At 59.4% G+C, this 23,953-nt stretch overlaps 1 protein-coding gene across 1 annotated transcript in view; it reads right to left on the reverse strand.

The window, feature by feature from the left end:
- Positions 1–192: 192 nt before the first annotated feature.
- LOC117869534 (guanylate-binding protein 1-like) overlaps positions 193–23,953 on the reverse strand; it is a 65,142-nt gene continuing 41,381 nt past the window's right edge. Inside the window, exon 14 of the mRNA XM_034756450.1 lies at positions 193–763. Within this exon, the coding sequence (XP_034612341.1) occupies positions 444–763 (320 nt within the window). The 3' untranslated portion in view covers positions 193–443. The remainder of the gene's footprint in view (positions 764–23,953) is intronic.

The following is a 23,953-nucleotide window of genomic DNA, read 5'->3' on the forward strand; positions in this document are numbered from 1 at the left end:
TGGCAGGGCCGGCTCTAGGCACCAGCCCCCAAGGAAGCAGGTGCCTGGGGCGGCAAATCTGGAGGGGCGGCTCTGCGTCCGGTCTGGGGCAGCACTCCGACTTCGGCGGCAGCTTTTTCATTTTTTCTTCTTCGGCAGCACTGCTGCAGCCGCTTTTTTGTTTGCTTCGCCGCTTGGGGCGGCAAGAAATGTAGAGCCGGCCCTGGCAGCTGGGTGTGTCCTGACCTGTGTGATGCTGGTGGAAGTGCAGCTGGAGGACTTTGTAGCTTGTCACAGCAGTACGGTGTGAGAGGGAGCCCAGGCTGGTGGGTCAGGGGGCTCTGTGGTACCCCAATTCCAGGTGGCTCCCCAGGGGGAACCTGTCACACTGGGGCTGGGAGATTCCCCATGGAAGGGGGCCAGGGTGCAAGGGAGCCCCATCCCCCCATCCCGCAGAGGGGCAGCTATCCCATAACCCCCGGGGCCGGCGCGAGGGGCCGTACCATGAGCTCCCCTTGGAAGAGGCGGTCGTCATCCTTGAAGGCGCGTGCCATGAACGCCCGCAGCGCCTCCCGCTCGCACTGGGCATGCACCTCCAGCAGCTCCTGCACCGTCTCCGTGGGCAGCGCCGCCCGCCGCCCCAGCTGCTCCTTGTAGACAGCCACGGCCTCCCCCACCGCCGCCGAGTTCTCGATCTGCGCCAGGGCCAGCACCGCGCTCTCCATGCAGGGCACCGCCCCGCTGCGGATGGCGTCCACGTAGGTCACCGCCAGGTTCCCCAGCACTGCCGGAGGGGCAGGGTCAGCACCAGGGGGCCCAGCGCGGCCAGAGGGGGCAGGGTCAGCGCCAGGGGGCCCAGCATGGCCAGAGGGGCAGGGGCAGTGCCAGGTTCCCCAGCACGGCCGGAGGGGCAGGGGCAGCGCCAGGGGGCCCAGCGCGGCCGGAGGGGGGCAGGGGNCCCAGCACAGCCGGAGGGGGGCAGGGTCAGTGCCAGGGGGCCCAGCACAGCCCCTCCCACACTCTCCAGGACTCCACCTGCTCCCTGACCCTCCTTGTAGGACAGACACCGAGCCTAGGATGTGCCCCCTTCCCCACCCCAGATGCACCCTAAAACCCCCTCTCCATGAGCAATTGCTGCCTCGTTTCCCCAGGCGTGGGGCCCTGCTCTGCCTCTCTCTGCAGAGAAATGGCTCAGGGCCCTACCAAATTCACGATCAATTTCACAGCCATAGGATTTGAAAATTGGTCAATTTCACGTTTTCAGATGATAAAATCTGACATTTCAGATTTGTCACGGGGGTGCAGACCCAAGACGGGACTGTGCAGGGGTCAGAGCTGGACTCTGAAGGCAGCAGCCACAGGAGGTTCCTGGAGGTGGACGTGGGTCTGATCCCCCCCAGCAGCTGTGCAGGAGATGGACAAGTCCTGCCCCCCCTGCCCTGCCAGAGCACGGGGGGCTCTTTGCTGGGGTGCTCCTAGGAACAAGGGGACATCAGATTTCACGGGGAAGGGCTTATTTCACAGTCCGTGACACATTTTTCATGGTTGTGCAATTGGTAGGGCCCCAGCAATGGCCCTTCGGGACACGGGCGTCCCTCCCCGGGGAGACGCACCCACCCTGCTATCTAGGCCTCCTCATCTCCCCTGGGATCCACTGACCAGATCTGCTGTCGGGCTTTATTCCACCCCTCGTGATTTTCCAGCAGCCCTTCTAACCGCGCACCCCAGAGCTGGGCGCAGGCTCCAGTGCTGACCCCACCAGTGCTGGCCACAAGGGACCCCCTCCCAGCTCAGTTCATCCCGCCCAGCACCCCATGAGCCACGTTGACCCCAGTGTCCCCCGGCCCAAGGGCTACCGACACTCACTGGCCCCGGTCACCACGTGGCCGCCCGGGATGGTCTTGGGCTTCGACATCTCCCAGACATGGCGGCAGAACTGGGCCACCTGCTCCCGGAACTCAGGCTCCAGCTCGTCCTCCCGCAGCTCCTCCAGCCGGGCCAGGTCCCTCCTGCCGGCCGGCTGGATGAAGACGAAGCATTTCCGGGCTGGGAAGAACTGGCGGATGCACTCGCGGGGCAGGTTGAAGAGCTGGGCTCGCTGGCTGCTGCCTGGGGAGGAGACGGGAGCTGGACAGCAGCCCTGTGCCAACATGCAGCTGCTTCTGGGGGGCAGCATGGCGACTGTTGGACAGATTCCCCTGGGGGGAAGAGACCCCGATATCCACAGGGGATTGAGGGGAGCCGGGGAACTGTCCAAGTTGCAATGTGGCCAGGACAGCAAACGCCCCAACTCCCAGGGACCGGTAACCCCCGCAAGGTGTCAACAGCTTGGGTTTCTGTCTTGAGCAAAAGTCACCCCCTCTGCAAGCACAGCGCCCCCTAGTGCCACCCTGGGGCCAGCACCGCTCCCCTACCTGGCTTTAGTTTCAGGCCATTCTCCAGGTACTCGTCCTCGGTGATCTCCCGCCCGTCCAGCTCCAGCTGCAGCGTGAAATCCCGCACGGCCCACACGAAGGCCGGGAAGAACCGCACAAACTCGGCCGAATCCTCCCCCTCCTGTCGGCTGCCCCTGCCCGCCGCCTTCACCTTGATGCGCTCCGTCAGCTCTGTCACGTAGCTGGAGGCTGGCTAAGGAACCAGAAGTGTGGCGCCCCCTGAAAGAGGGGGTCCTGCTCCCTCAGAGCCTCCCCTCCCCGCCTGCGACAGGGGCTCAGAATGAACAAGGGGAAGGGAAGGATAGTCCATCACAACCCTCAGAAGCAGGGGTCGAACCCACCACCTCCAGGGTCCAGAGGAGCCCCCTACAGCACTGGAGCTGAAGGAGCAACTCTGCTAGCTGATGGCAGTAGTGGGTTGTTATCCCATCATGCAGAGCAGCCACTAGAGGGGGCCGTGGTGCACACCCCGCGCTGAGGGTCACGATTTCACTGGGGGTGAAGTGTTTGGAGGGAACCGCGAGGCCCTTCCCTGGGGATATGGGGCCCCCCAAGCCCTCAGACCCAGCTCCCCGGCCCGCAGGCAAGGATACTGCAGCTGGTCCATGGCCTGCTGGTTGATGGTGCCCATGCTGTTATAGACCAGGGTGCTGCTGAGAAGCACGGCCAGCGCGAAGATCCATGTGTCGTTCTTTGCGTCGCCCTGGAACGACACCCACCATCACCATCCCGAGCGCGTCCCAGCCGCAGAGCTCACAGCCCATCACAGAGCACGGTGGGATCACCAGCCCCATGGCACAGATGGGGAAACTGAGGCACAGGGGAGGGTTGGCCAGGGGATCAGCCCCCAGCTCTCCAGAGTCCCACCCCAGGCCACAGTGAATTCCCGTTCCTGGAGCTCGGAGCGTATGACATTATCTGATTATAAGAGAACATCTCATTGAAGTGTGGCCCACAGCCAGAAAGGGTTACGCATCCCGCAGGCCAGCTGACCCAGAGTAACCTGGAGAGGCAGGTGAGGACAGGTTGCAAATGATCATTAGGACCGTTCAATGCTAGTGAGGATAGAACTTCGAAGTGCAAAGGTGGATTGTTAGAAATTGGACGTAATTACTCGCTCGATCCGTTTACTTCTATCTATTAGATGCTAACCCTGTAACCAGCCAGCTCCTGTCTATTCCCCGCGCCATCGCTGCACAGATCAAAAGGGAAGGCTGACTTTTAGGAGAGCCTTGAAGTAGTGGCATTGTTTATGTGTCTCTTTAAAGTCTGTGGTAAATTGTCTATGAACTGCTGAATGGCCAAATGCCCTTGTGTTAATGACCAGGATACTGGGAAGACAAGGGGTTAGCTCAGAAGTCTATTGTTCACCCAGGACTGAATGGCTGCTGGAGGTGGAACTGATCCTGTTTATCGCAGGTCTGCTTAAGGTTCATGCAGGGGAAGCCTGAGCTATAAGGATTGAGATCCAGTCACTGACTGGAGTCACCCTAAGCATGGACATGGGACTGTAACCTCTGGACTATTTCTAAAAGGACTTTTGGCAACGACAAGCTTACCTCTGCTGTACCTGAACCTCAAGCATTGAATTCACGTCTGTCTGTAGATTGATCTTTTAACCAACACTCTCTCGCTTTTCTTTTTTAATACATTTTAGTTTAGTTCACAAGGATTGGCTCTAAGCGGGATTTTGGGGTAAGATCTAGGTTATACATTGACCTGGGCACGTGGCTGGTCCTTGGGGATTGGTAGAACCTTTTCTTTTATATGATGAAATAAGAGTTTCAGAAATCATCATGTTTTGACGTGGGTACCTGGATGGGGGCCTGAGGTTGGGCACTTTAAGGGAACTGCGTTGTTCAGACTTCTGAGCAACCAGGGAGGTAATACAGAAGCTGTTTTGGTAAATCTAAATATTGAAATATCCACCAGCTTTGGGGTTTCTCTGCCCCGTTCTGTTTGCAGTTCACCCTGATTGAGTGACCTCAGCTGGCTCCCACGGGCACCATTGTCACAGAGAGTCACTCTTTGGGGTTGGGGTATTTCCCCCCACACACCCCGTGAAATCCCCAGCTCCCGGAGGCACGGGAGGGGGCGGGAGCGCTCATTGCTCCCCTTTTACTGAAGTAAGTTTCCAACCCATGTGGCTGCATTAAAGCTTTGGGAAGGCGACACCTCCCCACCCCACAGGGTTCAGATGCAGCGGCCCCCACTGCAGGGCGCGGGGTTTCCAGCTGCTCTCGTGCATTTTTCGGGTCCCAACTTTATTTTGCCTTTTGGTGGCTGGCGTTACCGGCCCTTCCAGCTTATCGGCTGTGTCTGAGCCCCACCTCCAGAGCGAATGTATTTATTGTCACACTTCCTCTGGCAGCCGGGGTGGGGAAACTGAGTCCCAGCTCACACCGGGGGTCTGTGGAGCAGGGATATGAACCCGGCTCTCCAGAATGCCAGCCCTGCCCCCATCACTACAGCAAGTCGGGAAATTGTCACTGGAGAACACTGAATCATTGATACCAAAATCACAAGCAAAACAGGGTCGCTTCAGGCAAATTTCCCAACTTGAAAAATTATTGGGAAAAAAGTTTCAGAATTGTAGAAATGGCCCAACTGACCGTTTGTCTAACCGGAAACTTTCCATTTCTCAAGGTAAAATCACATCTCATTGCCAATGTTTTGGTAAATTTGGACCAAATTAAGAAAGAAAAAAAAAAGTAGACAACCAAAATGAAATGTCTGAAAATTATCCAAGTTTTTTGCGTGACCTGGACCCAGACACGTTTATGATTTTCAAGCCATGACACTTTCCCCACCCCCCTTTTTGACTTTTCATCATGATTCGGGACAGGGAACATTTTCAATATTTCAACAGCTCTCCCTGGGCAGGACAAGCGTTTCCAGCCGTGCCCCTGGGCGTCCCGTTCCAGGCTCGCCACAGCATTCCCAGCCATCCCGGCGTTGGCACTGCCCCCCTCAGAGGGCATCAGCCCCACATCAGACAGCCCCTCCTTCCCCTACATGGGGCTCGCTGAGTCTGTCCCTTAGCAGCGGGAGCTCCTTAAATACCCCATCCTCTTTCCCAGCATGCCTTGCCATAAATTACAATGCCCAGCATCCCCTGGGAACTACAAGTCCCAGAAGCCCCTGGGAACTGCAAGGGGCGTTCCATCCCAAGGGGCGTTCCATCCTGCTCTGCAAATTGGCTGATTCTCATACGCTGCCCCCCAGCACTCACCTTCTCCACATCACCCAGCCCCTCGGTGTCCAGCAGCACCAGGGTGTGGCCGGCCCGGCGGGGGTGGGGCAGGCACCACATCCAGATGCCCTTGGTGTGCGACTGGATGGTGGAGCCCAGCGAGAACCCTGGGGAGAGAGGGGCGGAGCTGGGACAGTCACAGAGCCAGGGAACCCAGGAGTCCTGGCTACCCACCCACCCCTGCTCTGACCCACTAGACCCCACTCCCGTCCCAGCGCCAGGGAGAGAACCCAGGAGTCCTGGCGCCCGGGGGCAGGGTTCACGTCTCTCACCCGTTCTCTTGCTGGCCAGTTTGTTCATGAGGTAGGACTTGCCGGTGCGGTACAGCCCGGCGATGGCCACCACCACCACGGGCTGGGAGATCTCCGACAGCACCTGCAGCGCCTCCTGCTGCACCCGCAGCTCCCCCGCCGGGCTGTTCTCGATCAGGCAGATGGGGGCCGGCATGGGGATCTCCATCGCGCTGGGGGGGGCGGCCTGCGGGACACAGAGCAGGGAGGTGGGGTGAGACCTGGGGGGTGTCCCGGAGTCCCCAGGCGATGCTCTGGAACTGCTCCCCACAAAGCCAGTCAGGACTCTGGGGAGCCTCCTCTCCCTCGGAGCAGACCGTCTTCAGGGCAAGAAGCTCACACGGCTTCACCTCCTGGGTCTGACCTTGGAGCATTCAGCATCTGCCCCTCCGTGCGCGTCCCACAGCGAGTCCGCCCCGGCGGGGCCCTGGGGCAGCCAGAGGGTCCTGCCCCCCCACTTCGCAGTCAGACGTGACTCTCAGCCAGCCAGTAACACAGAGGTTTATTAGATGGCAGGAACATGGTCTAAAACAGAACTTGTAGGTACAGAGAATGGGACCCCTTAGCCTGGTCCATTCTGGGGCCCAGCGAGCCAGACACCCACGTCTGCCCTCACTCCTAGTCCCCAGCTAGCTCCAAACTGAAACCCCCTCCAGCCCCTCCTCTCTTGCCTTTGTCGCTTTCCAGGGCCAGGAGGTCACCTGATCTCACTAATGTCATATATGCCATCATGTGCCAGCAATGCCCCTCTGCCATGTACATTGGCCAAACCGGACAGTCCCTCCGCAAAAGAATAAATGGACACAAATCGGACATCAGGAATGGTAACATACATAAGCCAGTAAGTGAACACTTCAATCTCCCTGGTCATTCTATTACAGATTTAAAAGTCACTGTCATTGAACAAAACAACTTCAGAAACAGACTTCAAAGAGACACAGCAGAACTAAAATTCATTTGCAAATTTAACACCATTAATCTGGGCTTGAATAGGGATTGGGAGTGGCTGGCTCACTACAGAAGCAGCTTTTCCTCTCCTGGAATTGACACCTCCTCATCTATTATTGGGAGTGGACTACATCCACCCTGATTGAATTGGCCCTGTCAACACTGGTTCTCCACTTGCGAAGTAACTCCCTGCTCTCCATGTGTCAGTATATAATGCCTGCATCTGTAGCTTTCACTCTATGCATCCGAAGAAGTGAGGTTTTTATCCACGAAAGCTTATGCCCAAATAAATCTGTTAGTCTTTAAGGTGCCACCAGACTCCTTGTTGTTTTTACCTGATCTCTTTGTTCACCTTTAGCTATTCCCTTGCAGGGGGCGGGGGGGAAGGGCCCTGGCCATTTGTTGCCAGGGAGACAGAGTGTCAGTGATTGATGCACACTGGCCTTTATCCCATCACCTAGAGACTTAAGAAATGCATAGGGGAAACTGAGGCACCCACACAGTATTCAGAGGAAACATTAAGAACAGTCCCACTTCGTCACAGGGGGGCAATGAAACAAGGGCCAGGCCCCCCAAACTGTGGGAGACCCTTGCACCCGCCCCCCGTGCAGCGTACGGACCCCAGCGTTGCCCGCGGCACTTCACCCCGGGGCAGACAAGCCCTGGCGCTCCTGGGCATCGCTGCAGACCCCCAGCTGGGGTTCTGGGGTAGAGTTACAGGGACAGCAGGTAGAGTTGTGGGGTTAGGGCTATGGGGCAGGGGTTTAGCTATGGGGTTAGAGGCACAGTGAAGGAGGCCGGGTTAGCATTCAGAGGTTGGGGGGAGGTGTTAGGGCAGCCGGGTCAGACCCTGCTCTCCCCCACTTCCCCCCGGTGCCGACCCGGGGTGACCCCACCGGCTCCCCCAGCCCACAGCGGTGTAGTTTGATTTCTGTATCTGGGGAGGTGGCTCCAGCCAGACCAATGGGGCCTGCCCACAGTGGGACTATTTCAGACGGAGAGGGGGCACAAATTTAACCGTGAGGCCGGGGGCTACTTAGGCAACATCGCTGGTGGGAGCTGGTGTCTAATGACCGAACCCTTAGCCCCGCCCGGCTCCAATTTATTTTGTTTTATTTATTTATTTTTATTTATTTAATCCGAACCTGTTCTGACAGCCGGGGGCACGTCACTTGGGGACACGGTTGGGTTACAATCGTCACGTCTGTTCGTACTCAGAGACGCCCCCTGACGTCAGAGGGGCCCATTGTGATCAGTTAATCTGACCCCCGGCACCTCGCAGGCCCCAGAACCTCCCCCCCGCCCTGGTACCAGACCCCAACCTCCGGCTGAGTCACCGACGGCCCCAGATTGCGGGTTCCAGACGAGTGACAGAGACTCCACCACGGACACAAGTTCAAACCTGCCAGTGACCCGGGCCCCCTGCTGCGGAGGAAGGGGGGGGCGGCTCTGGGCCCTCAGGAGGGGCAGGGCTGGGGCAGACTCCCCCAGCCAGCCCTTCATGGCCGGAGCCCTGGGGCTCCCGTGGCGGTTTGAAGGGCCGAAGGCTCCTGGCCACTGCAGCAGCAGGCGGGAGCCCCAGGCCCTTTGAAATCGCTGGGCCCGGGGGCAGCTGCCCCTCTTGCTCTCCCCCCGCTGGGTCTGCCGTCCTGGCCCGCATCGGCCCACTGTCACCTCCGCTTGTTAGTCCCTAACTGCAGGACCTGGCGCGTCGCACGGTTAAATCTCACCCCGTTCCTGTTCCTCCAGTTTACAGGGTCGCCCAGATCATCGTGTGGGCTATTCCGGTCCTCCCCCGCCCTGCCAATCCCTCCCCACTCGGTGTCAGCCGCAAACTCCCCCTTTGGGCCAAGGGCAGCAATGAAAAGGTGAAATACGGTCGGTCCCAAGAGGGATCCGTGAGAGGCTCCGCTAGTGACTCCCCGCCTGGCAGTTCCCCGTTCGGGGTGACCCGGCGTCGTCTCCCCTTCACCACTTCCCGGTCTCACATTGACCCCCATCGTCTCTCCCCTGGAACGGTGTCAAACGCCCTCCTGGCCCCAGGGAGATCCGACCCACCGCGTTTCCTGTGGCTGACACCTGCTCTGGCCTCCAGGAGACTCCCAGGTGTATTGGAGCAGGAGCGCTCGTGGGTGAATGCCCGTGTGCCCACGAGAGCTCCTGCTCCAATCCGTGGGTTAGTCTGGAAGGTGCCACAGGACCCTCTGTCGCTTTTTACAGCCCCAGACTAACGCTACCCCGGGATCCCGCCTCCAGGACAGACACTGGGACTGGGCGCTCCGCGCTCCCCGTGCAGCCCACGCGTGAACCGGCCACGCTCCGCGGGTCCCTTTCCCCGCCGGGCCGGGCCCTGGCTCAGCCCAGCGCCTGGCAACCCCCGGAGCGTCCAGACGCGGCTCCGAGGCCCGGCACCGGGGGATGTCTCCTGCCCCCCCTGCGCGGCGCGCTCCGGCTGCCCGAGGCTTGGGGGGGGGCAACCCCCGTCCCCCCCCCAATCCACCCGGAGCCGCCCTGGGCTGGGACCAGCCCCCCCGTTAGCAGCTCCCGTGCCCGGGCGATGCCCCAGGCGCCCTGGCCCCGCCCGGGACCGGCCGCCCCCAGCCCTGACCCCCTGGATCCGAGCCCCCCGGGGCCGGGGAGCAGCCGGGACCCACCTGCCCGGGGCGCGGGGTCCGCTCGGTCTCCCTCCAACGCCCCTTTTGCCGGGCGGCGCCGAGCCGAGCCAGGAAACGGGGCGAGTCAGATGGAAACCGAAAGCGGCGGGTGGAGCCGGTTTAACCGCTTCGGATCCAGGGACCCGGGACCCAGCCCGACCCCCTGGGGGCGCCGCCCCTCGCCCACCCCGGCCCCGGTCCCACAGCACCGGCTACAGACTCCAGATGCCCCCCCGCCCCACCCCTGCGGGGGGGGGCGAACCCCCCCCCCAGGTGAGTCCCCGCCCCCCGCGCTCCCCCCCCCCCCCCCCCCCACCAGCCCCCACCCCCCTCCCAGAGCTGGGAAAAGAACCCAGGAGTCCTGGCTCCCAGCCCCCCCCTGCTCTAACCCACCTGCCCCCCTCCACAACCCTCACAGTCAGGGCTGGCCCCAGTGCAGTCCTCAGGGGCGCCGGGCTGCAGGGAGTGGGGCAGAGGGTCAGTAGGGGGCGCCAGCCTGCAGGGAGCGGGGTGGGAGTCAGTAGGGGGCACCAGGTGGCAGGGAGTGGGGTGGGGGGCCTGTAGGGGGCACTGTGCTGCAGGGAGTGGGTTGGGGAGGGAAACTGAGGCAAAGGGGGGTGAGGCAGTGCCTGTATCTGAGCTTGGACACAGCATCCACGCCCAGCACACACTGCCCTCTAAGCAGGGGGGCAGCGGAGGCTTTGCAGCAAAGCCTTCTGCTAGATGCACTTGGGACCGCTGTGCTGTGTGTCATGGTCCCTGTACTGCCAGCATCTGCCTCTGCACCTGGAAACCCGGCATGGCAAACCCGGGGTTAAACACTCCCAGGATGGAGACGCAGGCCCCAAGGGCTCCGGTCGTCCCCACCAGCTGGGCGGCTGCAGGGTCAGCCGGGGTCATTAGCTCGGAGAGACTCAACCCTCCCTGCCTCCCCCACCACCGGGTTTCCCGGAATCAGCCCTGTGCTGAGAAAGGCTCCGGCTGCTTTCGGTTTCCATCTGACTCTGACACGTTCAGGGGATTTAGAGCTGCCACACCCGGATCATCGGCCTGGTCTGTGAGTTGGCATCATGGACACTTCTCTGAAAACATCCGCTCCATGCACAGCAACCCCCCGAACAGCGAACAGGCCGGGGGGTGGGGGGTGGGAAGGGATAACCGGACAGACACACTCATCACGCTGCTGGCCAGGGGCCGCCCGGCCCACCCCGGGAGCACTGCGGGCAGTTCCGGGCGCCCGGCTCCAAAAAGATCCGTTAGAACTGGAAAAGGGGCCGAGACGGGCACAAAATTATCTGGGGTTGTGAGCCGGCTTCCCTATGAGGAGAGATTGAAAAGACGGGGGCTGGTCAGTTTGGAAAAGAGACGCCTGGGGGGATGTGACCGAGGTCTGTACAGTCATGACTGGCGCAGAGAAATGTGCCTTCACATGTCATGCGAACCAGGGGCCACCCGATGAAATTAATGGGCAGCAACAACAGGAAGCATTCCTTCAGCCAATGCACCGTTAACCTGTGGAACTCACTGCCAGGGGATGTTGTGGAGGCCAGAAGTAGAACAGGGTTCAGAAAGAACTAGATGAGTTGCTGGGGGAATCGGTCTCTCAGTGGCTATTAGTCAGGATGGTCACAGACGCCCTTGCGCTGGGTGTCCCTAGGAATGGGTGACAGGGGATGATGGGTGACGTGCTGATGACCTGTTCTATTTGCTTCCTCTAAAGCAACTGGCACCAGCCCCGCTCAGACGACAGGATCTGGGGCTAGATGGGCCATGGGGCTGACCCAGTTTGGCTGTTCTGATGTTCTGGCGGCGCTGGGCCCAGTGAAGCAGTGCGGGGTGCCATGCCGCAGGGGCGGGGAGCTTGGCTGGGAATGTCCCGCTGCAGGGTGTGGGGCAGGGGGCTCAGTAGGGGGCGCTGTGCCACAGGAAGCAGGGCAGGGAGCTCGGAGGGGGGCGCTGTGCTGCAGGGAGCGGGGCAGGGAGCTCGGAGGGGGGGGTCGGGCCGCAGGGGCGGGGGGCTCGGCAGGGGGCTCCGTGCCGCAGGGAGCAGTAGGTCCAGTCAGATTTAAACGTCCTGTTGCCGGGATTTTCCCGGCCCTGCCGGGCGGGTTTGGAACCAGTGGGGAGCTGCCGCAAAGGCACCATGGAGCGGAGTTACCCCAGCATAGGATCTGGGCCTGGGGCCGGACAACCCCCTGGCACGGCCTATGCCAGCAGCGGGCCAGGCGGGCACCTGCCGCAATCCCCGTGGTTTGGGCACCGAGCAACCCGGGCGGATTTCCCAGGGTGCTGGCTGGGGGGAACCTGGGGGGCTTCCCAGACCGGCCCTGTGTGTCCAGGGAGGTTTTCACACTGAGCGACACGGGCTGGGATGCTGGGACACCCCCTCGCCCGCTCCACACCCTGAGAGCAGTTTGCTGTTTCCTGGCCTGCTCCCCCTCTACTGTGCCCCCATCCTGCGGCCAGAGCGGGCACCTAATCCCCTGTGGGGGACATGGAGCAGGACTCCTGGGTTCTCTCCCGGCTCTGGGAGGGGAGGAGGGTCTGGTGAGTTAGAGTTGGGGGGGCTGGGAGTTAGTGGACCCTAAAGGTATTAAAGTCACTTCAGTCGGGTTTGTCTGGCTCCGTCGGGTTTGCCCAGGATACCGTCAGAGGGAAGGACACCCAGGTGCGGGCGCTGCCCAGAGAGGCTAGACCGGGGCGTATGGAACCCTGCAAAGGACGAGCTGCTGCTGGAAATCCCCGGCTGGGCTCGGGAGGGAGGGTCAGACTCGGTCTGCAGGGTCAGCCTGGAGCAATCCCGGGCTCGGCTGCGCTTGGAGGAGCCCCAACCTCTGCACCTCGGTCTGTGCACGTCCGGCCGCACGGGGACCTGCCGCGGCCCGGCTCCCAGCTCCGTGGGGTTCACTGCGGCAGGAGGGTGCCACAGCGAGTCCTCGTGGGACCTCCTCCAAAGGCTGCCGGGATCCCAGACACCACAGCCGACACCGCGGCCCCCCAGCAGTGTTTTCATCCGGAGCAGGGCAGCGCTTCCCCTCAGCTCAGACCCCCCAAGCCCTGCCAGCTCTGGGCAGGGCGAGGGGCAGACTGCGCGCAGGGCGACCCAGCCACGGAGCCAAGTGAGGCGAACCCGCCGCCGCACTTCAACGTCACTCCCTTCACCTTCTCCCCCGCCTGTGGGCAGCTTTAATCAGAGAGACGGTGGCTCCGGGATCAGCTAAAGCCAGAGTAGAGCGTGATTCTCCTGCTGCACTGAAATGTCCAGTCGCCCCCAGAATCCCATGAAGTGTTACCTGTGAGCCCCTATATCGTGTCCAGCGGCCCCCCGAGTTCTGATTGCTCTGGGTGGCACTTGCGGCTACGCTCTGTGACAAAGATCCTCCTCTGCCTTGGTGGGTCCTGCGCTTATCGGCGGATTTGCTCTCCTCACAGATTCACCCTGTGGCTTGGGGAACAGCCCAGAGACCTTCCCCTCTGGAAGAACCCACAGTCCAGGTCAATTGGGAGGTTTGGGGGGAACTCGGGCCCACCCTCTACTCCGGGTTCCAGCCCAGGGCCCTGTGGACTGCAGCTGTCTATAGTGCCTCCTGTAACAGCTGCATGACAGCTACAACTCCCTGGGCTACTTCCCCATGGCCTCCTCCAAACACCTTCCTTATTCTCACCACAGGACCTTCCTCCTGGTGTCTGATAACGCTTGTGCTCCTCAGTCCTCCAGCAGCACACCCTCTCGCTCTCAGCTCCTTGCGCCTCTTGCTCCCAGCTCCTCACACTCCCACCACAAACTGAAGTGAGCTCCTTTTAAAACCCAGGTGCCCTGATTAGCCTGCCTTAATTGATTCTAGCAGCTTCTTCTTAATTGGCTCCAGGTGTCCTAATTAGCCTGCCTGCCTGAACTGGTTCTAGCAGGTTCCTGATTACTCTAGTGCAGCCCCTGCTCTGGTCACTCAGGGAACAGAAAACTACTCATCCAGTGACCAGTATATTTGCCCTCTACCAGACTCCTGTACCCCACTGGTCTGGGCCTGTCACAGCTCGTTACACACCCCTGATTATCCTGTGTTTTTAGGGCTTCTTGGACTAAATCTCAGGTTGGGGCTCCATCCCAGTGCTCCCAATCACCTCCCTGTCGCGTTACCGCCCGCCAAGCCAGTCAGCGGATCTGGGACTCCCAGGAATTCTGTCTCCCTGTCACGGACTCACCCCCTCTGCATGCAAACCATTGAAACTCCACAGAAAACAAAAAACCCCCCCACTTCGTCACACCCCCACCTGCATGTCATTGGGAACCACTGGGGTTCTTTTGAGAAGGCCGGGGGTCTGAACATGAACAATGCCCCCCTTGCTTATAACTCCCTCATCCGCGGCAGCGACCTTGGAAGCCCCCAGTCCCATCCTGCCGCGCCCATTTGCTGGAGCTCTTTCCTCTCTTGGGCGTGTGAGGCCAGAGCGAGCGGGGAGCTGTGTGACCAGATCTCGGCGCTCCGTCGTGCTAGCGGGGTGCTCAGGTGCCCACACGCTGAGCTCGCAGCACGGTCCCTAAGGCATACTTGCGGGTGCTCCGTGGGTGTTTCCGGGGAGGTGATGCCTGCCGTGACCCGCATTCATCCCCAGCGGGAGGGGTCCCCTTCGGGGCCTTCACTAGGTTCCTGCAGCATGCTGGCCGCCTGCAGCATTGGATGGTGGTGACCCATTTGTTCCCCTAGGCTCGCAAACAGGGGGAAGAAAGTCTCGTTTTCCGTTTTCTCTTCTCACTCGCTCAGTGACTCGCTGTCATTCTGGGCCCGCACGGGCTGACATGAGGAGTGAAGCCCAGGGCCTGTTACATGTTCTCTGCTTGCCCATTATAGCGCACGCAGAGTCGGTTTTGGGAAATGTTCACGGCTAAGGGGTCCCAGCATTTGTGCCAGCGCTGGGAGATCCGCTGCTGCTACGGGGACGGTTGGACTGGCTGTGCTAGTCCCTGCAGCTATGTCTGTTTCTGTTACGGTAATTCTGGTAACGGCTGCAACCAGCCCTGGGGCTCAGAATCGCTCCCCCGTCTCTCTTTCCCAGCCCTCGCTACATTCCCACGGGGCGTCCCCCACCCAGGGGCATCAAAGTCCCATTCTCCTGCCGGCACCGCTGCTACGGCGGTTCGAATCCAAGCCTCTGTGTAAGGGGTTTGATAAGCAAGTCGCTTCGGCTGTGATCAGCGGGGAGAGCCCTGCCTTGTCCTTGTTTATCATGCCCTACAACTCAATTTTCTTTTTCTGTTTTTCCATTTTCCCCAACTTGTTCCTCTAACCGTTTTTCTTTCTGTTTGCACCCCTGTCGCTATCACTTTCCAGCTTTCTGCCTCTTTCTCCATAGGAGTGAGTTTTTCAAGCAGGGAGGCAGTCTCCCCTCGGCAGGATGTCAAGTGGGAGTAGAAGTCCCTGCATGTGTCCCACTAAAGCCAGACTGCTGCTGAATCCCTCTGATCGGAGTAGGCAGGTACAGGATTATATACCGTGCAAGCCTAGGCGCTAAATCTGAAACGGTGCATACATCTCCCAGCCCCCTTCAGCCCACGGGCTGCGTCCAAAGCTTTGTAAGACTTGTTTAAAGGGCGTGGGTTCCTGTACAAAAGGCAACGTTTCCTGTCTCTAAGGATATCTTTAGACTGTGTTTTCTTAAACATTTTTCCCATCAGTTGTGAGCAACAACCAACCACAACACAAAACCGAATTGACAAATATCAATCGCTATTTCCTAGAAGAGCAATTTCACTATTGGAATAATATCCAGACCTAAACTCCCGTTTCCTTCAGAGGTTATGTGCTTAATCAACTGAACGTTTCCAATCGTTTTCCTATAGTGCCAGCTCACTAAAGCTGGCGTGTGCACCCCAGTTTTTAAAATAATGGTGGAGACGATGCTGCTCCCCAACGCATTCTCCACCAGCAGTATTACGCTGATAAAAATTCACAGGCTCTTTTCAGGGAACAAGGCAATAGGCCACGTTCATTAGGAGAACACAATGTAATTTATAACCAGTAGCTAATATCTAATACCTACACACACACATCCAATGTTCTGCAGCTGCTGTATGGTTACGAGTCCTGGACATAGCTTGAGTTCATAGCTGGGGTTTGCAGCCCATGGCAGTAACTGGCCAGGAACGCCGGGCACGAGGAAGAGCCGGTCTCTGTCGGACGCACCGACGCCCTTCGATGTTGTCAGCAGAACGTTACCCAAAGTCTCCCATCTCCCCCATCCTTTTTATAGGCTTTAGTTTGAACCAGAGTCTCTGGGTCTGGTTGTGTCACACTGCCTCTGGGTTCGGTGATTGATCCCCCGTCCATTGCAGATGTGACTTTCAGCCTCGCCCCTGGCTTTGATCTTGTTTCAATTGCACCTTTGCTCTTCTCATTTTGTCAGGACAGGCTGGGGCGGGAGGCGGATTCCATCGTCCACGCATCTCTCACTCACACAGCCGAACTTGGGGCTTGTCTACACTGGCAAGTTTTGTCGCCAAAAACTGCCTTTTGGCAACAAAACAGCGATAGCGTCTACACTGCAATGGGACTTTGTCAAAAAAAAAAAACGCCCAGTTTTGGCGACAAAAAACTTCCACCCCTGCGAGAGACTTTGTCTTTTCCCCTCCCTTTATTGTCGACAAACAGCCAGTGTAAACACCAAGCCTTTTTTCCCTGATTTTATTGGCCTCCGGAAAGTGTCCCACACAGGGCCGGCTCCAGGCACCAGCTTACCAAGCAGGTGCTTGGGGCGGTCACTCCGGAGAGGGGTGGCACGTGCAGCTATTTGGCGGCAATTCGGTGGATGGTCCCTCACTCCCACTCGGAGCGAAGGACCTCCCACCAAATTGCCGCCACAGATCGCGATCGCGGCTTTTTTGTTTTGTTTTGTTTTGTTTTTTTGTTGTTTGGTTGCTTGGGGAGGCCAAAACCCTGGAGCCGGCCCTGGTCCCACAATTCCCATGCTGCCGCTCTGGTCAGCAGTTTGAACTCCACTGCCCTGCTGCCAACCTGCTCCTCCCCTTGCAAGCCCTGGGAATTTTCAATCTCATTTCCTGCTTGCCGGCTTCCCAGGTGAGCATGGCTGGCTACCGCACCAAACGCGCACCAGCTCCAACCACCTGTCGATGGGGGGAGCAAATGTCGACTCACAGACTCTCGGGACGGAGCACAGACTTGCCAAACCCGGCGTCCTCCCTGGTTTGGGAGACGATTGCACAATGTGAGGTGAACGTGTGAACTGAAGACCATGTGGCAGCCCGGCAAATGTCCTGGATGGGGACATGGGCCAGAAATGCAGCCGACGAGGCCTGCGCCCTAGTCGAGTGCGCCCTCAAAATCAGCAGACGTGATTGCCACCAGGAAGGCTACCTGCCATGAGAGGTGCGACCAGGAGCACGCAGCTAGCAGTTCAAATGGGGGACCCATCAACCGAGCCAGCACCAAGTGCAGGTCCCACTGCGGGACTGGGGGCCTACCGTACAGGAAGAGGTGATCCAAACCCTTAAGGAATTGGCCAGTCATGGCATGGGAGAACATTGTGTGGCCCTGCACCGGTGCGTGGAAGGCCGATATGGCTGCCAAGTGCACCTCGACAGACGAGGGCGCCAGGCCCTGGGCTCTAAGGTGAAGGAGATAGTCTAAAATGAGCTGGATCAAAGCCACCACGGGCAAAATCCGTGGCCCACCGGGAAAACCGAGACCATTTCGCCAGGTAGGCTCGGCACGTGGAGGGCCGTCTGCTCTCCAGGAGGACACCCTGAACCCCTTCCGAGCACGTCCTTTCCTCCTGGCCTACCCATTGTGCAGCCAGGCTGTGAGGTGGAGCGCCGATAGGTTGGGGTGGAGGAGGCAGGCAGGGCTGTTCTCCCCCCAGGGCAGCGGGACGCGGGAGCAGCCGCTGCTGCAGCTCCCACTGCCGCGGGGGAGGAAGCGGCCATGGCGCTCGGCGGCTGCGGCTCTTGCGCCCCCGAACCCCCCGAGCCGGGGCCTGCTGCGGGGACCCAGCAGCGCGCACGCTGGGCCCAGCCCCTGGCCAGCGTCTGGGCTGCTCCCCAGCTGGTGCAATCCCGCGGCGGCCCCGGGGCGGAGGCATCGGCAGCCCAGCCCCGTTCATTCCCCTGCGGGACCCGAGCGGGACAAGGGGGCTGGGGCCTGCTGCCCCCACTCCCCACTCGGCAGCCCAGCCCCGTTCGTTCCCCTGCTCCGCCTCCCGCCCCCTCCGCATCCCGATATTTGACCTGGGTGATCTGGTCACCCTACCCCCCACAAGGGAAAGTCTAGTTAAGCCCCTGGAAGACCCTCCATTTTGTCTTCTGCTGGCTCAAGAGATATCCTTTGGTGGTGGAGAAAGGATACCTGAGAGAAACTGGAACAAAGGACAGTAACCACAGGGGTGGGAGTGATTGCTGGACCCAGACTAGAAGGAGGCTAGTCTGTAAAAGAAGCTTACTGGGACATCTCTGAGGGTGAGATTTCATCTGTTCAGCCTGGCTAGCCTGGTCCATCAACTGACGACTGCGAAGGGAGGCCAGGCTGGCATATGATCTGCCACTAACCTGGGACCAGGACGAGCGGTGGCGTCGGGAACAGTGCCGACCACGAGACCGTGATCCCAGTGTGGAGGAGTGGGAGTACTGCCGGTAGCAGCTGCTCCGCGACCAGCTCCGACGGGCAGACCCACGACAGTGGGGTGCCAGCAATCAATGCCTGGGACTGTGGCGGGGTCCTGGAGTGAGATGAAGAACAGGAATAGTGTCAATGCCCATACCGCGAAGGGCTATGGCAGCCTCTTGGAGACAAGGACCTCCGGTGCCATCTGTCCTGGTCTCGACAGGGCACGCTCTCCTCTCGAGGTGCCTGGAACCCCTGCTGCTCAGTACCCAGCCAGACAACCTGGTGGGGGTCGACGGGGACTGGCGCGGACTGCGCATGGGGCGGTCGCTGAGCGGTGAACGGCGTCGGGAACCTTCCCTAGACCGTGAGCGGTACCGTCCAGGTGGCTACTGCAGGGATCCGAGCGGTGGCTTTCCTCTGGACTGGGGAGCCAACAGTGGTGGTGCCCCTGATACCAGCAGAGACATAATGTCCTGGGCTGCCTGCAGGGCACCCAGACATCTGGGGAGGTCGGCTCGAAGTAGGCCGGGCTACTCCGCTCAACTTGAGTCAGAGGCCATGAGGCCAATGGGGACCGAGAGCTGCCCAATGTGGGTCTAGTCTCTCCCAGGCTTGCTCCAGTGTCTTAGCAGAGAAGACCTCTTTTTTGCCTTCTTGGAGTGTCCTGCAGATGGGGAGAGGTGAAGGCTGGTGGAAGGCACCAAAGGGTCACCGCGCACCGACACCGCGGTACCTGGTGCCGACTTGGAGCAGCGCAACGGTGTCGGGGTCAGGGCCCACTCCATCAGAATGGCTCGGAGCCGAACGTCCCTTTCCTTCTTGGTCGGAGTTTGAAGGATCTGCAAATCTTGCAGCGATTGCGGAGATGGGTTTCCCACACACAGCGTAAACAGTCCACGTGTGGACCACTCACTGGCATCTGCTGCCTGCAAGTGTCTCGGGGCACAGGGCATGCTCCACCTGGGCGCACTAAACTAAACTACTTTAATGACAGGCACTCTGAACTCTGAACTAACAGAGTCCAAGAGGGAAGTGCAGCCAAGCTGGAGCAGGGCAGTTCCAACGCACCTTCACTGGCGGCAAGAAGGAACTGAGGGTGGAGGGAGCGCGCAGCTCCCCTTATTCTGCGCCATAGCAGTGCCACTCCAGGGGTCCCTAGGGACGCTCCCCTACGGATACTGCTAGGGGAAAAACTATTGTGGAATACACATGAGCAATCACTCGAAGTAAAACCAGGAGTTCCCATCAGCTCTGTGTGCTTGGGGAACCAGGGCGCTGTACCCAGCCTGTCTGACTCATGAAAGACCCGGCCCCCCAGCCTCTGCTTGAACCAAAACCCATTGCAGAGAGCAGTGAAGGGGGGTGGGAGACACACCTAGACCCCTGGGATAAGGGGGACAGGATTAAGTGTCATTTGCATTGAAGATGGGACAAGGAGACATCTCCATTAGCTACAGATTGGAGAACAGAGACTCCAAGGCAGGAACCGCACTGAACTCTGGGACCAGCAAAGCAGGGAAGCAGTGCATGATGGGGGATCTCTGCTCCAGCTGTCAATGAACCCGCCTGTCCACCCCCAGCTTGTAGTAAGTAAAGGCCCTGAGGCCTGAACTAAAGTAATGGTCAAGACTTTGCTAGCATAAAAGCAAAGTTAAGCTGTGAGCAAGAGGCAGGCCCTGCTCACAGAAGCTGGCAAGGAAAGGGCTGATGTTGCATAGTTACAGTATAAACATGGTACCAAGACACACTATACCGGAACATTCCACAGATAACATGGAACAGGCCGACCCATCCCAATGACAGGGGCAAAAGGGTAAAATGATGGATAGAGTTGTTTTGATCGAACCAACAGGTACAAGGTGCAAGGCGGCACCTTACTACGTAGAGCGGTTGTACCTTGCTGCGTAGAGGGGTTGCACCTCAATACGTCAGGAGTGATGTGTAACTTGTTTGTACCTGTGTATAAAAATGGATCCTTGGGGTGGTGTCTTTGTCCGGCCGAGGGGGCAGTGGAAAGTCCCGCCACTGAGCTGAGTCCTTTGCCGAGCGGCACTTTCTAGCAGTATGCCCGGTAGACTAAGTAATCTACGGGGAACTGAAATTGTGTCAGGGTCGCAATAAACCTGGCCGAGGTGCCTTTGTACCTTACTAGACTCTGTGGTCATTGGGGGTTCTCGTCGGGTCTGCTGTGTCAGCTATCTGCGCTGAGCTGGGGCAGCACACAGAGGGAACACACGCACGCAGCCGAGTGATATCAACAGGAGAAAGCAGAAGCACCGGTAGCCTCTCACAACACAGCAGTGATCAGACCGATTCTAGCAATAAATCCTTTATTGGGATCCAAAATAGTGAAGCTGCCTAATTGCATTGGGAGCTCCCTGGAAGGAACATCGCCCCCAGCCAGGAATGAGCAGCTCCCACGTCTAGCCTGAACAAAGCAACTCTGGGATTCTCCATTGTTTACCCCTAAACAAACCGAGTTTCTCCATTGTTCTTTCCCTACAAAACCCCCGACCCACTCTCAGGTGAGTGCTCGGATGCCTGGATCCAAACTCTGCATCAGTTCCATGGGAACGTCATCTTCTCCTGACTGGGCGTGCTGGGGGCTCTGCCTGGCGCAGCTCCCACCATCACTGGGAGCCCCGATCGATTCCAGCTTCACGGCGCGGTGAGAACCCAGCTCTCGCTCTCGCGGTGTAGCTTCTGACCCTGACTGGTGTGATCAGTGATCGTTCTCTACACCTGACTTTTATAATCAAATGCAAGTTAGAGTTAATATTATCACGGCTTTGTTTGGGTGGCTCCCCTCATTACCTGGCAATCAATAACTTTCATGATTAGGCCGGTTGCTTCTCTCTCTCTCTCCCCCTCGTGGGTGTTTTTTGGTTTCCTCCTCATCCCTAAGCTAAAGATCCCGGCAGCGCCCAAAAATCCCGTGGGGTTTGCTCATCAAGGGGGTTACGACCAGAACAATTGTAACGTGACAGTGGGGATGGGGACGTGCTGAACCTGGGGCATATAAGGGGTCAGCTTGGGAGTGCGGATTAACCCGGTCCGCTCAGACGTGCTCTGTTAGTGTGTGTGTGTGTGTGTGTGTCTCTGTCTGTCTAGTTCTGGGGCTGGAGGAGCCCAGCCCGGGGGAACCGAGGTCAGGCAGGACAGCTCCATTGGGGGGGACTTGCAGCAGGGAGCAGTCCAGCTCTGTAAGAGAACACACATAACACAAGCAGCACATTGATAGAATTACAGAAACCCCCTCCCAGAAGAGTAACCCGAATAAATGAGCGTACCCAAAGTAACGGGCAAATCTGGTAACACAGGAGAGACCCTACAATAACACGCCAGGGCACACGGCAGCACCAGGGTTTACGAGAGACCCTACAATAACAAACCAGTGCATGCACTAGCAGCAGCAGAGTACATAAGTAGGGCCCTACCAGCTTCACAGCCGTGAAACACATGTCCCGGACCGTGCAATAGCCCTGATCTCCCCCGTGCTCCTGGGAGCGCCCGGCTCCTCGCTGCAAATCCCGCATTGGCTGGGGTGGGACAGGACTTGTCCTTCCCCTGCATGGCCACTCTCGGGAAAGATCAGACCCACCTCCGGATGCCTCTGGCTTGGGACCCCCATGGGTACAACACGTGAAATTTCAGATGTAAACAGCTGAAAACGTGAAACTGACCAATTTTAAAACCTTCTGGCTGTGATCAAAATGGAGTGTGAATTTGGAAGGGCCCAATACCTAAGAGACCCAACAGTAACACTCCAGGGCAAGCAGCAGCTCTGGTGTTTATGAGAGACCCTACAATAACACAGCACTGCATGCAGCACCAGCAGGGTTCCAAGACACCCTACAATAACAAACCAGAGCAAGCAGCAGGTGCAGTGTTTATGAGAGACCCTACAATAACACACCAGCGTGTACAGCTTTCCAGTATCAAATCTCAGTAAATAACAAGTCAGAAGCCCCCCCTCAAACGTACAACGACCCTAGTGGTTGGCTCTAGGGTGACCAGACAGCAAATGTGAAAAATCGGGACGGGGGTGGGGGGTAATAGGAGTCTATATAAGATAAAGAGCAAAAAATCAGGACTGTCCCTATAAAATTGGGACATCTGGTCACCCTAGTTGGCTCTGACCAGCACCCCCCAGGTCTCAGCCAGCCCAGCCCTGCTCCCCGAGTCCTCTGGGTGGCTGTTCTCAGCAGACGACGCAGATGGAGCGCCGGGGCCGGTTCATCTCCTGCCTCAGGTTCTGCATCTGCTGCTCCAACCGTGCCGCCTCCCCCCGGAACCCCTCGCGCAGCAGCCGCTCCTGCTCCTGGGGGACAGAGCCGAGGGTTAGCGCCACCGACACAGAGCTGTGGGGATGTGGAGCGGGGGCCAGGGGTCCTGACTCCCACCTCTCCTCCCCGCTCTAACCACCAGACCCCACCCCACTGTCCTCCCAGAGCCAGGAGAGAACCCAGGAGTCCTGGCTCCCAGCCCCAATTAATGCCATGATCCCTTTCCCTGGCACCCGCTGGTATTTCTCCACCATCTCCCGCTGGTCGGCCAGGAGGCGCTGGTAGCCCCCGGGCACCGAGTAGCTCCCCTCAGAGACCCATTCAGCTCCCAGAGCTGGGGAGAGAACCCAGGGGGCTCCCACCCCCCTGCTCCAGGCAGCCCAGCTCCCCAGGGGCCCGGGGCAGGTACCTGCAGTTTCAGGGCCAGCACTCTCTCCTGCTCGGCCAGCAGCTGCTTCCTATCCTGCTCCATCTTGGCCGTCAGCTGCTGGACGTGCTCCTGGTGGCTGCGCGTCTGGTCCTGCAGCAGCTGCTCCGTCCTGGCCTGCATCTCCTGGCTCAGCTGGGCCTCCCACTCGGCCGCCTCGGCCCGCGCCCGCTCCGCTGGGGGGGAGGCACATGGTCAGGGCCAGGAGCTCGGGGTGTAGAGCCCTGGCCCGGGGTCACTGGGTCATCAGCAACCAGGAGTCACCGGATCTATGGAGCCAGAGCCCTGGCCCTGGGGTCTCCACGTCCATGGGACCACTAGATCTATGGGATGCTGGGGTCACCGGATCTATGGGTCACCAGACCTGGGAGGCCACAGAGACTGTACCCTGAGGCACCGGATCTATGGGGCTACAGAGCCCTGGCATTGTGGAGTCCAGGAGTCACAGGATCTATAGGGCCGGGAGGGCCAGGGGTCACGGGGACTATGGGGCCATGAGGGCCAGGAGTCACGGGGTCTATGGGGCCATGGTGTTCAGGGCGGTGAGTCTGGGGCCAAAAGATCACCAGATCCATAGGGCCGTGGGGGTCACAGGACTACGGGCCCCAGCTCTGGAGTCACCTTCGATCTCCCTCTGTCTGTCCGTGAGGCTCTGGTCCGTCTGCAGGACGGCCTGGGCCACCGTCTCCTTGGACTTCAGAAACTTCTGCAGCACCTCGGCCGCCTGGGGGCACCGGGGAGAAAGGGGGTGAGCCGGGGCCCTCAGCCCCTCCCGCCTAACCACGTGCACCTGCTCCCCCCCACAGATTGAGGGGCCCACAGCCCGTCCCACCTGCCCCCCCATACATCGAGGGGCACAGCCCCTCCCCCCTGCACCTGCCCCCCTGTGACGGAGCAGGGAGCAGGGCAGATTTGACCTGGGAATGTTGCAGGGGGGTTGCAGTGGGGATGTGGGACTTCCCTTGAAGGAAGCTACCTGAGCTGTAACCTGAGCCAGGAACGGGGGTGGGGAGAATTAACACCTTCTGCCCGGGAGACTGAACAAAGGAGAGGAGCAGCGGGAGGG

Source organism: Trachemys scripta, chromosome 24 (genome assembly GCF_013100865.1).
Source record: "Trachemys scripta elegans isolate TJP31775 chromosome 24, CAS_Tse_1.0, whole genome shotgun sequence".
In the NCBI taxonomy this organism is placed as follows: Eukaryota; Metazoa; Chordata; order Testudines; family Emydidae; genus Trachemys; species Trachemys scripta.